At 41.1% G+C, this 17,860-nt stretch overlaps 1 protein-coding gene across 1 annotated transcript in view; it reads right to left on the bottom strand.

The window, feature by feature from the left end:
• The window catches only part of MYO3B (myosin IIIB), a 405,543-nt gene that overhangs the window by 200,460 nt on the left and 187,223 nt on the right, over positions 1 to 17,860 (bottom strand). Inside the window, exons 17-22 of the mRNA XM_043894526.1 lie at positions 10,517 to 10,643; positions 9,257 to 9,467; positions 8,303 to 8,450; positions 6,891 to 7,044; positions 5,594 to 5,682; positions 3,868 to 3,997 (exon numbers count right to left, since the gene is read on the bottom strand). Coding sequence (XP_043750461.1) covers positions 3,868 to 3,997; positions 5,594 to 5,682; positions 6,891 to 7,044; positions 8,303 to 8,450; positions 9,257 to 9,467; positions 10,517 to 10,643 — 859 coding nt within the window. The remainder of the gene's footprint in view (positions 1 to 3,867; positions 3,998 to 5,593; positions 5,683 to 6,890; positions 7,045 to 8,302; positions 8,451 to 9,256; positions 9,468 to 10,516; positions 10,644 to 17,860) is intronic.

The following is a 17,860-nucleotide window of genomic DNA, read 5'->3' on the forward strand; positions in this document are numbered from 1 at the left end:
GTTTTATAACCTTTTCAGTGAACAAGAAGGTGGGTACAGGAGAAAGGAAAATGCCAGCTGGAGTACTCTCTCTGATTTTATATTATAGTTTTACACAAACACAGCCAGAGGTTAATCCTCTTAACCTTGCTAAGAGATTAAACCAAGTGCTGATACTTCTGTTTGAAATGCACTAATGAAGGGATTGTCACCAGCCCAGCAGTCCTGGAGAGGAGGCATTTTAAGATATCATCTCTATCCTTGGGGGAAAAAAGTATTATTATGAAATAGATTGCATGTGTAAAAAAGTGTCCAAAATACAAATATACAGCATAATGAATATTATAAAGCCAATATCCATGTAGTCACCACCAAGACCAGGAACCAGAGTATTGCCAAACTCCCCTTGGAAGTCTCTCTTCTTGAAACTGAGGAGCCAAACACTGGACCTCTTTTTAAAGTTTGGGGTTAATAGCCTCCAAGGCTTCCAGTCTTTGACCTTTCTCCTTCCTCTCAGTAGTTCATCCCCTAAAAGAAATTTGTAAAGTAATTGCCCATAATATCTATGCTCATTGAACTAATGCCCCCTTTACGTGTTTGAAGCAGGATAAATAAAAATTTAAATGACCAAGAAAATAGTTTCTCACACACTGAAAAATATTAGCTTATTTTCTTGCAAGAGAAGCTCCCTGGTAGCTCCGTCAGTAAAGAATCTGCCTACAATGTGATGGACCCAGTTTTGATTCCTGGGTTGGGAAGATCCTCTGGAAAAGGGAATAGCAACCCACTCTAGTATTCCTGCCTGGAGAATTCCATGAATAGAGGAGCCTAGTGGGCTACAGTCCATGGGGTTCAAAGAGTCTGACACGACTGAACGACTAACATACGTATTCTCTTGCAAAATGCTAGGATGTGTGGGATCTCACTTCCAGCCCCAATGCTGAGATGGACAGCCACACGGCCCTTCCCAAAGGGTATGTGCTAGAAATAAGCATTTGCATTTTCAGCAAACATAATACAACCTTTTCTGTCCAGTAGGGTTTTTCAAGGGGGGTAATATAGTAAAACCAAAAAATATAGAATGTGGAACTTTTAAACATTAGAAGCTTAATTAATGTTCAGACCTTCAACAGAGGATACACAATCTGTTCAAAACTGAGGTTTGAAGGCAAATATTGTCATAATGAGATAAATTAGGGCTCAATTCTAGGTAGAAAGTGAAGGTAAAAGAAAGTTCCAGTTGTTTTTAGGGCAAAGCCACATTATCTTTATATTCCAATTTGCTGCCTATACAGTGCCTTATTTATTAGCAACTCTTCAATGAATGTTTGTTGATTGAAGGTATTTTTCCATGAATAATTTCAGAAAAAGAAAACAGAATCATGCTTACTAAAGTTTTCATAATTATACTCAAAATGTGGAGAAAAGAAAAGCTAAGAATTTCAAAAGAAATTATTACGCATAATATACAACTCAAGAATACAAGGAAGCTTGTCAGGAAAACATGTTTCTTCTTGTCTCAGTTCTCACTTTTGTTTCCTCCAGGTGCTGTAGGGTGCAGTTTCAAGGCAAGATTCAGAAGGAGTTATAAGACAGGAGGAAAGTTCTTTCAGAGAAAAGCAAAAATAAGAAGCAGAGGGTATCTCTGTTTTTGTTCCTCCCCAGCTTTTAGGCGATCATGGGCAACAGTGGCTACTGCAGAGCATGACTTCTTGCACAGCGCCACCCAGTGGTCAAGGCTTGAACTTGTTTTTTGTTTTGCCAAAGATTGAAAAATTAGAAATTCCAAAATTGTCAATGGATTTGACAAGTCATAACTCTTATTTACAGGAGGGTATAAATGCTAGCTAACAAGTCACTTGGATATATTTTATTTCAAAGAGGATGCCTCCTATTAAAAATGACTGCCTCTTTGACTCTGCACTGAGTCACCTAGTGAGTATACACCTGAGTCTCTGGTGAGGGAGCCCCAGCTCTGCCCACAGCTGCCCACTCTTCCAGAAGTTGGTAATAAAACCAAATCCTGGCTGTGCCCAAGGGAGGTCTGGAGAAGAAGCTGGAGGCAGCCTTCGGAGGGGCACTCTACTATTCTTAAGGGAGTATTTTGAAAAAAGTTTAAAAGCTGGTTTCAAAGTAAAGATTAAGCAAAGGTTGTAGACTGTGACTTTTTTCTTAAGTAAGCTTTTCATTATTGTGCACGTTGCTAAAATTCAGAGCTGGCAACCACTCTCTTTTAGCTTGCACAGGCTCCAAGCTAGACACACTGCCAATGATCAGACGAGGGATGTGAAAAGAAAAAGAAATTATGAACAATGATAAAGAGGTTTCTCTGCCTCCTTTTTAAAAAGTAGCTGTTTCCAGACATAGCCTCAAAAACATAAGGCCCTTGAGAGGAGAGCTATGGGAAGCCCAAGTCTGTTGCCCAGCCAACAGCAGCCTCATCCCAGATAAATCAAAGGCGCTTGACCCCAATTAGAACCCATTGGGTGAAACAGCAAAGACTAGGATGGTCCATCTTTTGGCCCTCCTAATCCTGCATGAGGACTGACTTAACAACTACACAGAAGTTGACTCTAAGGAGACACAGGCTGTGAATATAGGCCAGTGACATATCTGTTCCAAGTTGGTTAGAAACAGTGGTGGGCTTAGTCAATGACTAAGTGGGAAGTTGGACTAGGTGACTTTTGAGGACTGCCTGACTGGATGACTCTGATTGGTCCCATTCCCATTACTTGAAATCATACAAAGATAGAAATAATCTTCTCAATAATTCTAGATAAACCAAGACCATCCTAAAGCATTTAGTATGAACTATGGGCTTTCCTTGTAGCTCAGTCGGTAAAGAATCTGCCTGCAGTGCAGGAAACCTGGGTTCCATCCCCGGGTTGGGAAGATCCCCTGGAAAAGCAAACAGCAACCCACTCCAATATCCTTGCCTGGAAAATGTCATGGACAGAGGAGCCTGGTGGGCTGCAGTCCATGGGATCACAAAGAGTCATGCACGACTGAGCAACTAACACTTACTTACTTATGGTAATATAAGCTATGGGCTTCCCTGGTGGTGCTAGTGGTAAAGAATCTGCCTGCCAGTGCAGGAGACGTAAGAGACATAGGTTCGATGCCTGTGTCAGGAAGATCTGCTGGAGGAGGGCATGAAATCCCACTCAAGTAATCTTGCCTGGAGAATTTCATGGACAAAGGAGCCTAGAGGGCTACAGCGCATGGGGTCACAAAGAGTCGGACGTGACTGAGCACATAATAATACATGTTTTTATTTTTATTTATTGGCCACACAATGTGGCTTGCAGGATTATAGTTCCCTAACCAGGGATCAAACCCGTGCCCGCTGCAGTAGAAGCATGGAGTCCTAACCACTGTACCAACAGGGAAGTCCCAACCTACGCTTCTATAAATAGAAGAATGAAAGGAATCAGGCAGAGAAAATGAGAAGTCTAAAATCTGATGTTATGGAAAGTGTGTGTGTGTGTGTGTGTGTGTGTGTGTGTGTGTGTGTGTGTACACACATGTATATATAGCCTGATACTGTGCAATTAGATGCAAAAAAAATAATCACTTTCCTTTTCTTGAACTTAGGTGAATAGACTTTTATCCCTGCTCAAATTTCGAAATGTTATTAGCACAGCACTGGTGGTATTTAGACATCAACTGGAAAACCCCAGCAGGGCTTGTAGAAGTATGAGGCAGGCCTAGGGCTGTCAGAAACATTACAAATACCCAGTTTGTTGTTGTTGTTGTTGATTGTTGTGTTTTTAAAATTTTTAATTTATTCTTTATGGTCATGTTACATTGCATGAAGGATCTTAGTTCCCTGACCAGTGGAATCATGGAGTCCCAACCACTGGACCACCAGGGAAGTCCCTCCAGTACCTGTTTTAGTCAAAGGGATTGAGAAGAGTTGCTGGAGAAGCTGGTTTTCTGATGCTCTCAGTATGACCACCACATCAGCAGGAAGAGTGTCTCTGTTTTTCTCAAGAACCCCAGAAGCATCATATAATACCTGCAACATAAAAAGCAAATCACAAGTGAGCCAATACTGTCCCCAACACAGTGTTGCTAGGCAACACTGGGATTGCCTGAGGTCAGTCATTAACTGATCTCTGTATAGAATTCATCTTTACATAGCCATGCTTTTAAACCCAGGCCACCAGATAAGGGGGAGAATTGAAATTTTTGAGAGGCCAGTTTATCTTAATTCCTTGTTCAACAGTTCTTTGATGAACAGAGTCCTATCAAAGATACAACACTTCAGAATAATTATATTGGGCACTCACAATATGAGAAGCATCCATCTGATGAGGTTAACACTGCTATTGCCTCCATTTTACTGTGGGCAAACAGAGGTTTAGAGAGAGGCTGAATCATGTGGCCACGGTCACACATGTCACCAGGGTGGGCAGGCATCCCAACCCAGGCAGTTTGGCTCCATGCTCATACACACTTCACCCTCACTGCTTCCCAAAGTACTTGTGGCACCTGAGTGGTTGGCTCAGGGGTTCTGAGCATTCTTGGTTCTCAGGGCAGAGGACATCTAGATCGGAGACTTTTTATGGAATGCTCCAGAGAAATGAACTCAAGAAAGGACACAGAGCCCAGAAGGAAAAGGATCGGACAAGAATGGAAGGCAGGAGAGAGGAGAAGAATGGGGACCAGGGATCAGGGTGAATATCTTATGCAGTCAGCCTTCAACACTAGAGTAAATAAAGTTTTTAGGAGGGAAAACTGGATTGCAATTTCTAGCCAAGATAGATACTGTCATGTAGTAATGTGAAGACAAAAACAATCTCTTCACTTACATTAAATTGCTTTTCAAACAACATTTAGTCAGGCAAAATTAATTTCCATGCCATGATATGAATGTGAAAAATAATTTCAACAAGTCTTAAATCAACAAAATAATCCAAAATGCCTTTTATTGAACTCCTACCCATTTTCTGGGCCCAGGGCCTCAGCAGACCCTGCCGGAACCAATTAGCCATAATTCACATGGCTCCTTAGAGAGTAACATGAGCAATAGATTGTTGGCTACAGGAGGAGGGGATTTCCTGAATCACTCACTAACCTGCTTCAGGAACTTGAAATTGAGACTGACGAATAATGGATGAAAAGTGGAAATTTCAGTTAATGTTGTAAAATCTTAACATCTGGATGATGAAGTGAATTCTTTCCCCTTTTTATCTAGACATTTTTGGTGCCCTGTAGACATATGCTTGTGCTACAAAGTGCTAAAAATTGAGCCCCACTGTGATATTAACCCTCCTTCATTGCCTACACATCTCCAAATTACTTCTGAATGTGAGCATTCACCACTAAACGCTGCAAAAGCTATCATGTTTTCTCTCTGGAGAGCTGTCACTTCTAGGCCAAACCTCAGGTGAGAAGCAGATGGCAGCTCTGTGGGCCACCCCAGTGAGAAATTACTTTGTTGCCAGCGGCTACTTTCTATGAGCAATACCACTGTGAAGGTTTAAGAATTATGATTAGGTATACAAGAAGAATTAAAAGGAGAAAGAAATCTGCAAGCAATTTCATGAGTGCCACAAACAGGGTACTATGGACGTTTGTTCCTTGTCAAAATTCAGGTTTAATAACTCACCTTTCCAGCATAGTGCTGAATGCCAAAGCACAGCTCCATTCCCTTGGGCCTCCAGAAGTATTTGCATCGAAGATTATCTTCAAATTTATCTGTGTGGATTTTCATGTTTAAAAGTTACAATGTGAACTCTTTGGTCCTTTAGACAAAAATATGCTCCTCAAACCACGATGACTCAGAATAAGGAACTTCAGAGTAGCCTGATATTATTCTTATATGTACAGTGATGGAGAAAGATCCCCACCCGTACCACATCATGGGCATTTACATTCAAGTTCTCATCTAGCTGTTTCATGTTGTCTTTTGTGTCAAGCTGATCTCGATGATATCATGTTCTGCCCTGAGAACTCCAAGAATAAACACTGATGACACCAGAAAACCAACCAATTAGCTTTAGAGCCATGAAGATACTCCATGGAAGGCAAATAACCCTGGTTTATATTCTTCTTGATAACTTGTGACAATTTTATAGCTAAAAGGAAGTCACTTAAAGGTGACAGTCTCAACTCCTAGAAGTGAATCTCTCCCACAGATCAATTTTCTATCTGGGAAAAAGGCTTGAAACTTCCTCTCCATCCCTCTCCAGACAGTTTTGCTGTTGTGGTCAAGGATGGTCTACTCTGTGTGAGGAACTGTGCTAAGCAGTAAAGGGATGCAGGGGTCAGACTTTGTTGCCCAGGGATCTCACAATGTGAGAGATGGGGTCACATGCAACTCTGAAGATTGACAAAGGAGGAGGAGGAGGTGGAGAGGTATGGGGGTAAGTACAGAGGACTCCGAATGCCAGAAGGAGATGTTTTACCATCACTCCACTGATAATGGTAATTGAATGAAAAGGTGGCTTTACAAAAACTATATTAGGTGGGATGTCCAGTATAAAACATGAGCCAGGAAGCCAGAACATCAGCAGGGCTTCTATACAAAGTTGTACTAAAGATGGCTGGGGGTCCAGGTGGAGATATGAGAGAAGGGCATAAAAAAGGAGGGGTATCAAGTGTTGGTCATGGAAAATAAGGGGAACAGAAGGTGTAAAAATGATACCGATATAGGGTAAAGGTATTTCACTTTACAGAAACAGGAAAGTGAGGAGAGTTTGAGAGATGGTGATGGGTTTGCTTTAACACACAAATCCTACCAGGATGTGTTCTGAATATTTCAATTTATTAAAAGCAGAGTCTTTATTTTCACAATCACCAGGTAGCCAAAATACACAAAGGATTCCATAAACCATTTGATGATACGAGCCAAATAGCCAAGTTCTCTTCTGCACATATGTATGCCTTTTCTAAAAGGTACCTACCAACTAGGGTCTGGTCTGTTGCCTGAGGAAACCGACTTTCCTCATCCAAAAGTGCAAGCAGTCCCAGGGGTTTCTGGAGGAACATATCCAAGAGGGGGCGATTGTCCTCATACTCCACGGGTGTAGCGTCAATGCCCTCGTTCTGATACTCCATCTGGAAGGAAATGGATCGTGAATCACTCCAGCCCTGTACTGGCCTAGGTACCACCAGGCTGCACGCACTTTCTCTGTCTGGCAACACTGAACAGGGGTATGTTTTATGTGAGTAGGACAAGGCTTTTCTGCATCCAGCACTGTTGAAGCTCAGGATTTAAGACTGACCTACAGGGAGCCTATGGCAGGTGATGAGGTTGGCAAGAGAACCTTGGCTCTCTGTCTCTCAGACATGGACTTGGTAACTCAAATTGAGAAGCTGATGTAGAAAGGAAGGGAAGCTGAAAATTTTTTATTCTGGTGACATGTATGGTTGAAACCAGGAGGAAAGCAGATTTCTGTCTTCTACAAAGGAATCATCTTGAACTAAAATAAAACTAAAAAGAACTCCAGATTTCCTGGGAAAATCAATGGAAGTAAACCTGATTGAAACAAGGTCTAGTTTTGTACAAGATGGGTGGGGGAGGAGTGCATTGTGGATTTGTCCAGTTTCCACGATAAAACCAATACCGGTGTTTATAGTCCATGACTTTGTCTTTATCTAACCTAGTTTAACCTAGCAGTTTAATGTGTCCCTTAATCTCGCATTAAAACAAGGAACTTGGTCAGAATGTTTAGTTTTTACAACTATATACTCTCTCTTCATACAGGAGAGTCTTGGGGTTGGGGTTTGGGTTGGGGTGGAGAATAAGGGCTCCAGACTTTGGGTCCACTAGCTTTACATCCTGTTTTATTTGCCATTAGACTCATGGGGGGAAGATTTCCATTTTGAGAAAACCAAGAATGTATCTTACTCCTCCCTGAAGATACCCATCCACTTCTGGTGGGGTCTAATATGCAGGAGACAGGGGGATTCATATGGTCAGTGAGGGAGATAAGGAAACCAAGAACATTATCCCGACTTCCAGGTCATCCTGTATCATTTTGGACATCATCACAGATATTTTTAGTTAAAAAAGCAGAAGAGAATGTAGCATTTTGGGCAATGCATATGAATCAGTTTGGAAACAGCATTTAAATAATTGGCTTGTCACCAGCTTCACTCAAGGGAGGAAACGTACCTTTCCACAGAAATCGAGACCTCTTTTTATCAAACTACATTTAGATTGCCAAGTTATTTTGACAGGACTGCCTCATCAGTGGTTTTTCTTTGGAGTCTTTGACCTGTTAACCTCACTAACAAGGTTTCTGCTTTGAACTCTGGGCAGCCTGTAGGCACATTCCCCACCAGGTCCAGTGCCTTCAGAGTTCACTGTTACCTGCTCGAGAGCAAAAACATGCTGATTGAAATAGTATTGAATTTGCTCATTGGCGATGTTTATGCAGAGCTGCTCAAATGAATTTCTTTGAAAGTTTTCGAATCCAAAAATGTCCAAGATCCCAACATTCATACCATCGTCTGCAGTACTGCATGAGAGAGAAAAATAAAACCTTTTAGAGAAGGAAACAGCAGTCTCAGGGCAGAGAGAATATTCCTGCCTACATTTTTATCAATACATGTAGCTACTCAGGGAAGGCAATATCCTGCCACCTTTCAGAAAGAAACAGTCTGTGTGTTAAACAGTTGATTTCCTGAGTCCTTCAACCGTTCTTCCAACTTCTCTTATTTTAAGCAACAGAATACTTTCAAATTTTCCTCAGAAACTCCATCTATAGAGAGATTAAAGAAGAACCACTCTATTTGAAGGGGCTGGAACTGCTGCTCATTTATTCTTCTACTTTCTCACCTACAAGGCTTAGCTGGAAGAAGACTCTAGAATTTGATACTGTCAGTTCCTCCACAATTTAGAAAACACTAGTGCTTAGCACAGATAAAGCTGTAGAAGTAGCAATACTGTGAGATTTCTGTGCTTTAACACCTCATGAAACATCTCAGTTGATTCTAAAAACAGCAGAAGGAGGAGGATATTATTCTCATTTTACAGATGAGGAAACTATGACTAAGGATGTGCACAAATGAAGCTGTGGAGTCTGGATGCAAACCCCAGTTTTCCCAGCTCCTAGCTAAGCTTGTTCTTTTAAATACCATACTGAAGTGGCTCTGTAATCATGACCCTCTCAGGTGTAAATACACCGTCTTTTAAAGGAGATGCCCTGAGATCTTCATTAAAGAAAATCCAAGAGAGGACCAAATGCTTCCTCTTGGAAATTCTAGGAGACACTGGGGTCAATTACAGCTCTCCTCAAGGTCTCTGCTCATCGGGGGAACTTGCCATATGTTTTTGTCTGGCTGCAGAAGTGTATTGATGCGATTTACGATCCAGCTGAAAAGCCTCCCATACAGGGCTTTGGACATGGCATCTCTGACATCTGAGGCCCTGTCCACAGTGTTGGCGCGGATGATGGTCTCGCCCCGGGTGACCACGCAGTGTGAGGTGAGAGCCTCCTGGAGCTCTTCAGGGCTGATGCAGAGAACAGAGGCAGCTAGAAAAGAGGGTGAGGATAATGCTGGAGAATGTAGACATCCATCCATCTGTCCAAACAGCCAGCCAACCAGTTAGCCAGCGTTCATTCAACATCAGCCATGTGCCAGGCTATATCTTCAGAACTTCAGAGCCAAGGATAAACATGTGGGACCCTGAACCCCAAGAAACACCTAGACTGATGCAGTACCTCCCAAACTGTTTTGAAAGTTCTTTACATGTGTTAGATAAAGAAATGTGGAAGGAGGTGGTCTTTGACCAATAAGTTGGAACAATTGTTGGAGAGTATAGTCTGCTCTCAGAAAATCACAAAGCACATTACTAGTTAAGTGCTACAGTTTAACACAAGAGATGTTTATTTAAATAAGCTTTTTTTTCCCCCTAACTCAGGAATCTTATTCTTTGTGCCACTATTGCCAACCACTCCAGTACTCTTGCCTGGGAAATCCCATGGACGGAGGAGCCTGGTAGGCTACAGCCTATGGGGTCGTGAAGAGTCAGACACAACTGAGTAACTTCACTTTCACTTTTCACTTTCATGCACTGGAGGAAGAAATGGCAACCCACTCCAGTGTTCTTGCCTGGAGAATCCCGGGGACGGGAGCCTGGTGGGCTGCCATCTATGGGGTCGCACAGAGTTGGACATGACTGATGTGACTTAGCAGCAGCAGCAGCATTATTACTTGTGGAAATTTAAAAATAAATATGTGCATGTGTTATCCCCTCCAGATGCTGACTCAGTGAATTCGGAGTTGAGGTCCAACCTCTCATATCTTTTCAAAAATTTGTAGATGATTTTTAAAAGCAGCCATTGGTGAGAATCACTGCCCAAAGTTACCTGCCATGGACTTTTCAGAAGAACATCTGTGTACTTGCCACTTATGAAATGAACACTGATGTTCTACAAGATATTCTCTGGGAAACACTGGTTAGTGAAAACATCCAGAGTCAGTTAAGGACCAGCACATTATATCTTCAAGTCTTGAAAAACTACCCAAGTAAAAGAAACACGTACTTTGGCAAAACAATGCAGAGGAATCAAATACTTACCATTTTCCAAGGCTTCTGCATTGGGCACCTCACTTTTATCTGTTTGATGCTGAGAGGAAATAGCTGCAAACTCAATGTTTCCAATATTCAAAATCCCAGCTAATATCCTGTACACTGAGTGCACCTCCTGAAAAGGACATCAAGAATCATGTTTGGTCATTGCCAGTCAAACCAGTAAATTTACCAGCACTGTGGTAGAAACCACTAGTCCACCCACATCCATCTCCACCCCGCTGTCCTGGGCATACAAACAACAAATGTCCAAGTCCTTCCTTGCAGTTAGGCCATGTAACTAAATTCTTAACAAAGGAACAGGTAGAATGAGGTGGGCCATATCTGGGCTTTCCTTAGAGAAGGGAGCATGCCTCCTTCAAACCTTTTTTTCCATTACTGCTGGATCAAACTCCCAACAACCTACCTTCAATCATGCCACTGGTTAGAATGTCTGAGACCAATGACTGGATGGAACAGAGATGTTCTACAATCTGAACCTCTTGCCTTGGAATGCTTACATTACAGAGAACTGATCTTTGTTCTTTAAGACACTTTTAGCCTTTAACCCTAGCTAATACCAGCTCCCAAATTCAGGTATGGGTCTTTCTTCAAGACAAGAGTAGAGATGTTTCCTTAACCTCTTGAATATAGCTTATATGAAATAGTTGAGGGGCATTCATTGATGTTGCACTAGAACATCTGAAGTTAAATTATGGAGTATATAGTTATGAATGAGGTCAAGGCATTTTGAAAGACTCACTAGAAGTTACCTTTCATGTTTTAGTACAATAAGAAATAAACATCTGGTCTTCATACCCATTTCTGGCACAAGAGTTCTAAAACTCTAGGACTTCTTGAGTGATAGAGCCGAGAAGGGTGTCCTTTGTTCATCACGATAAGCCCCTTTCATCCACATCTGAGTTTGTGCTAAAGAGGAGACTCTTGGGGGATGGGTGTGCTGGCTGTCAGAGGAACCAACAATGTGATTAAAGGGTTGGAAATCTTAGCTGGACTCCAGACTTCGAGGAGGGCACACGGCTTGAGATAGAGTCAATCATCAATAGGCAATGACTTGATCAGTCATGCCTAGGTAACAGAGCTTCCACTAAAACCCCTAATTGACCAGGTTTGGAGAACTTCTGGGTTGGCCAACACATGAAGGTGAAAAGAGGAGGTGGTGCCTCCTCTTCTGATACCTTACCCTGTAAATCTCTTCCACTTGTCTGTTCCTCAGTTGCATCCTTTATAATAAACCAGGAATATTAAGTGAACTGCTTTCCTGAGTTCTGTGAATCCTTCTAGCAAATTATTGAACTTGAAGAGGGGGGTCTTGGGAACTGTATTTATAACCTGTCCATTAGAAATAGGAAAACATGGGAGTTGCAACTGGTATCTGAAGTTGGGGCAGTCCTGTGGGAGTAAGCCCCTAACTTGTATAATTTGAAGCTAACTTGAGGTAGACAGTGTCGGAATTGAACTGAACTGTAGGAGAACTGATTGGTATGGTGAAGAAAACTCCACACATTTGGTAAGAATAGAAATGATATGTGATGATCTAAGTCCTATTTTTATATTGAAAGTGGAATTCATAAGTATAATTAATGGTAAAAAAAAATAATAAAGTACAATTATTTGTTTAAATATTTGCATTTCCTATAGGTGAGAAATGAAATATATAGCCAGGAAATCCCTGTATCTTATGCTTATAGATAAAGTACTTTGACAAAAAATACTCAGGCTGGGCACTTGATTTAGTACTATACATAGCAGCAAACTAAGAGAAACTGTCATTAGACCATTGATAAAGCATTGCTCCTGAATTGAGCCTTTCTGCAAACACTGCTCAGTAAAGCCAAAAAACTGAACATGGACTGTAATAGTGACATCTGCTGGATACCTGATAATGCTACAAAGACAAATGAGGATTTTAAACTAGGCTTCCACCATAGAAAAATATTGTTCTTCAAACTCCTAAATCAAAGGCAAGATGTCATGTTTCTGACTTCAAGAATCACTGTTTTAATCACACAACTTAAGAGTGGCTAAGGAGAACACCTACCAAATGGGTTTTCTGGGACTAGCATGGATTTAACATGACAGAACCTCATTACTTTGATCAATACAGTGTGAGGCTTGCAGAATGCATCCAGAGACTCCCCACAGAAGCAGATCCCGGAGAGTAAAACAGAAACTCCACAGCAATGAGTTCTATATCTGTTATTTCTATACATAGTTATCTCAAAAGCTTATCTAAAAATCTCAATATTTCCTCTAATTAAAACACACATACACACACCATGTATAAGTATACAAGCTATAAAATCTCCCAAAATAAGGCATCCAGGCATTTCACCACTAGGATGGCCATCCACAAAGGAAATGACAAGGACCACACCCTTGAGACCAGCATCTCACCCCATGTGTCTTTGTCAATATTCTTTTCAGCACAACACTCAGAGATTTCCTCTTTCAAAGAGGAAAATTACCTGTATATTTTAGCAGAGACTTTGGGTTCAAGCACTGTGCAAATGACTGAAATTAAAAGCAGATTGGAAAAAGACAAAAAAAAAAAATAAAAAAATAAAAGCAGATTGGGTCTCCTTCCTTGGTTCAGAGAAGAGGACTTGAGAAGGGGTGCCCAATGCTCCCCTCATTATGGAGGTATTAGCCTTACAGTGCTGCCTATGCTGTTTCCAGCCTATTCCCCTTGACTCTTCAGTCCCACCGTTCAGCCAATTAGTTCTTCCTTTCTGGCCTAGGAATCTACATCCATTCCTGTATTTAGGTCAAAACATTATTCATCTAATGGTAGAATTCAATCAGTGATATGTCCAACTGTCCGATTACTCCTCCCTCCCCAATATGTAATCCAATGTCTCTTCTCTTCATAGTCAGCCTAGGAAGGACTTTTCACCTTCCTCACCTTGCTCATTTCCCCTTGCCTCATCTCCAGCTATGGAGGCTTTCCTGGAATTCCTGCCTTTCCTGAAGAATCTTGCTATCTGCTTGCCATTCATTGTTGTTCAGTTGCTAAGTAATGTCCAACTCTTTGCGACTCCATGGACTACAGCATGCCAGGCTTCCCCGTCCTTCACTATCTCCTGGAGTTTGAGCAAACTCATGTCCATTGAGTCAGTGATGCGATCTAACCATCTCATCCTTCTCTGCCCCCTTCTCCTTTTGCCTTCAATCTTTCCCAGCATCAGGGTCTTTTCCAGTAAGTCAGATCTTTGCATCAGGTGGCCAAAGTATTGGAGATTTAGCTTCAGCATAGGTCCTTCCAATGAGTATTCAGGGTTGATTTCCTTTAGGATTGATTGGCTATCTACCCTTGGCTTTTTATTTCTTACCAATTTCCAACTTTCCATATCATAAAATGGAGTCACCTCACTCAGGATAGGAACAGTTAGCAAGAAGACCAACAATTCCTACAATTAGGTTTCCCAGTTCACTGTTGATGAGCATGAATTTGGTTTTACCACCAATTGGCACAAGTGGGAAAGTATTTTTCTACCAAAGCCCCATGCAGGATGTATGACGTTGGCTTATTTTTCTCTTTTTCTCAGAAGACACTTCTCCCACTGAGGCAGATATTCTCTCTGTAAAGATGAGGCTAAGTGGAAAGTTGAGAAGAATCCTGGTTTTCTCTGTTTACTTCAGTTAAGTCATCCAGTCATGTCCAACTGCGACTCCATGGACAGCAGCACGCCAGGCATCCCAGTCCATCATCAACTCCCAGAGCCTACTCAAACTCATGTCCATCATGCTGGCACTGCCATCTAACCATCTCATCCTCTGTCATACCCTTCTCATCCCGCCTTCAATCTTTCCCAGCATCAGGATCTTTTCCAAAAAGTCAGTTCTTTGCATCAGGTGGCGAAAGGATTGGAGTTTCAGCTTCAGCATCGCATCAGTCCTTCTAATGAATATTCAGGACTGATTTCCTTTAGGATGGACTTGTTGGACCTCCTTGCTGTCCAGGGGACTCTCAAGAGTCTTCTCCAACACTGCAGTTCAAAAGCATCAATTCTTCAGCGCTCAGCTTTCTTTATAGTCCAACTCTCACATCCATACATGACTACTTGAAAAGCCATAGCCTTGACTAGATGGGCCTTTGTTGGCAAAGTAATGTCTCTGCTTTTTAGTATGCTGTCTAGGTTGGTCATAGCTTTTCTTCCAAGGAGCAAGCGTCTTTTAATTTCAAGACTGCAGTCACCATCTGCAGTGATTTTGGAGCCCCAAAAAATAAAGTCTGACACTGTTTCCACTGTCTCCCCATCTATTTCCCATGATGTGATGGTACCAGATGCAATGATCTTAGTTTTCTGAATGTTGGGTTTTAAGCCAACTTTTACACTCTCGTCTTTCACTTTCATCAAGAGGCTCTTTAGTTCTTCTTCACTTTCTGCCATAAGGGTCCTGTCATTTGCATGTCTAAGGTTATTGATATTTCTCCTGGCAATCTTGATTCCAGCTTGTGCTTCATCCAGCCCAGCATTTCTCATGATGTACTCTGCATACAAGTTAAATAAGCAGGGTGACAATATACAGCCTTGTCGTACTCCTTTCCTGATTTGGAACCAGTCTGTTGTTCCATGTCCAGTTCTAACTATTGCTTCTTGACCTGCATACAGATTTCTCAAGAGGCAGGTCAGGTGGTCTGGTATTCCCATCTCTTGAAGAATTTTCCACAGTTTGTTGTGATCCACACAGTCAAAGGCTTTGGCATAGTCAATAAAGCAAAAGTAGATGTTTTTCTGGAACTCTCTTGCTTTTTCTGTGATCCAACGGATGTTGGCAATTTGATCTCTGGTTCCTCTGCCTTTTCTAAATCTAGCTTGAGCATCTGGAAGTTCACAGTTCACATACGATTGAAGCCTGGCTTGGAGAATTTTGAGCATTACTTTACTAGTGTGTGAGATGAGTAAAATTGTGAGGTAGTCTGAACATTCTTTGGCATTGCCTTTCTTTGGGATTGGAATGAAAACTGACCTTTTCCAGTCCTGTGGCCACTGCTGAGTTTTCCAGATTTGCTGGCCTATTGAGTGCAGCACTTTCACAGCATCATCTTTTAGGATTTGAAATAACTCACCTGGAATTCCATCACCTGCACCTGTTTTGCTCATAGCGATGCTTCCTAATGCCCGCTTGACTTTGCATTCCAGGATGTCTGGCTCTAGGTGAGTGATCACATTATCTCTGCTAACCTGGAGCTAATTCAAGGAAACTGCCCCTGGTTGCCTTCACAGGCATCTCATGGTAGTTATGTTTTGGTATCTCCCTAGGAATTTACTCACCCTTTCAGTCTCTCTTTGCCTTACTTCTTTTTTATGCCTTTAGTTTTTCACCAGTTGGTTCTTTTTTTTTTTTTTTTCCCCAAAGCACTGCATTAGGCCCAGCTGACTGGCATTCTTCCTTACAGGTTCTTTACTCAGTTTCCTTTTCGGAGGCTCACAACATTCCTAACTTTAAAGTCAATGGTTGGTTTAAAAAGAAATTTTTTTTTTGCATGTCAATCATACATCAATAAAGAGGTTTTTTAAAAAAAGTCAATGATAAATCCTATTGTCTGTCATTAAGGCACTGGAAATCTTCAACATCCTCAATTAACACTTTAATATGTACCCCTCTAGTCTATCCTCAGCAGTATTTTCCCAATTCATTATCTGTTTTGAAGAAAGGGAAAAAAATAATCCCCTAATCTCAAAGGCTTCTCCCTAGCCTCTTCATCAAGGGATCTGCAATAAATGTCCAATCTTGACCATCACAGATAACCTGACAGAAAAATCTTCATGTACTTTTAAACATAAACATACCTAAAACTCAATTTATTTACTATGTTATGGTAATTCATATACCAGTAAGACACACATAATATTAAACAAAAATAGTACGGTTTAATCCAAAAATAAGAGTAGAAAAGCACTGATCTTCATTACAGGGTTTTAGGTATAACCCCCCCACCCCCACCCAACTGCCCACAGGGATTTCATTGTTACTGGAAGACTCTTTCTACCAGCGAAGTTTCTTTACAATAAACCTAGGTTCAAGGGTTCTTTCAGATACTTTTGGCTCTAAGGGTTTGGGAAAATTTGAAGGGCTTCCTGCAGGGAATTAGTGACACTGTAAAAAAGGACATGGACCATACTCTCTGTATAGAAATGCCCCTAAAAAAAACTTAAGAGAAAGTTTTGTTACATCAGTTATTTAGCATCTGCTTCCTGACTACCATCTGAGCCATCAGGAGAAGGAAACGGCAACCCACTCCAGTACTCTTGCCTAGAAAATCCCATGGATGGAGGTGCCTGGTGCAGGCTACTTACTGTCCATGGGGTCACAAAGAGTTGGACACGACTGAGTGACTTCACTTCACTTCCTGACTACAGTCAATTAGGTCTTTCAGAATTTAGTCAAACTACTTTGAGTTTACAAACATAAAGCAAATTGAGTTAATTCAGCAAAATAAGTTGTCTATAGAGATACAGACAAAGATATAACTAAAGAAATCAGGATAAGAAAGATCCAGCCTCTTCCTTCCATTTCCAGAACTGCTGACATAAACTGTGTTTATTTCCAGCATGAATTAACATGGGACATAATACATGGGAATATACACATACATACATATAATCACAGTCTGATTATTCATTTAACAGTCCAGACCAGACATAAACTAAAAATATTTACTACCTTTTGTGTTTCTTTATTTTCATATCTGTTCACGCAATCATTCAATCATTTCTACTAGACTTTATTCCCATAGGAGTTAGGGATGGCTTACTTCAAGGATATATACTTAGCAGATCTAGTTTCTTTTGTTTTTAATTTTTTTATCTTAAAACATCATCTGTTTTATTATTATTTCTACCATTAGGACAGGGCTGATAGAATAGCCTTTCCTTTAGAATTGGCATCAATCTTTCTACAGTATTCTACAACTATTGTTGTACTTATTAGAAACAAAATATTATGAACCCTATGACTGACTTCTCTATTGTTCCTGTGCCCTTTTAAGAAAGTGTGCCCTTTTAAGAAAGTATGCCCTTAACACGTCAGCATGAGCCAGGTGACTTTAAATGGCTCTACTGCCAAGCTTTGACTCTTCTGGTGACGCATCTTTGATAACAACCAGCTCTATAAATTAACAACCATAAAGGTCCTTTAATAATGCTGGAACCTGTTTAATTGCTCTCCTTTAAGAAGCCAAGGGAAATATATTTCTATTTGTATCTGACCTTTGGGATTTTCCGCTGTCAGTTTAAAGTCTGTGGGAGGCTGACAGAGAAATTTAACAGCTAGCTAGAAAGACGAAATGTATTATTATAACTAAAATCAACCAAGCTGGGGAGG

The sequence above is a fragment of the Cervus elaphus genome, chromosome 33 (assembly GCF_910594005.1).
Source record: "Cervus elaphus chromosome 33, mCerEla1.1, whole genome shotgun sequence".
Taxonomy (NCBI): domain Eukaryota; kingdom Metazoa; phylum Chordata; class Mammalia; order Artiodactyla; family Cervidae; genus Cervus; species Cervus elaphus.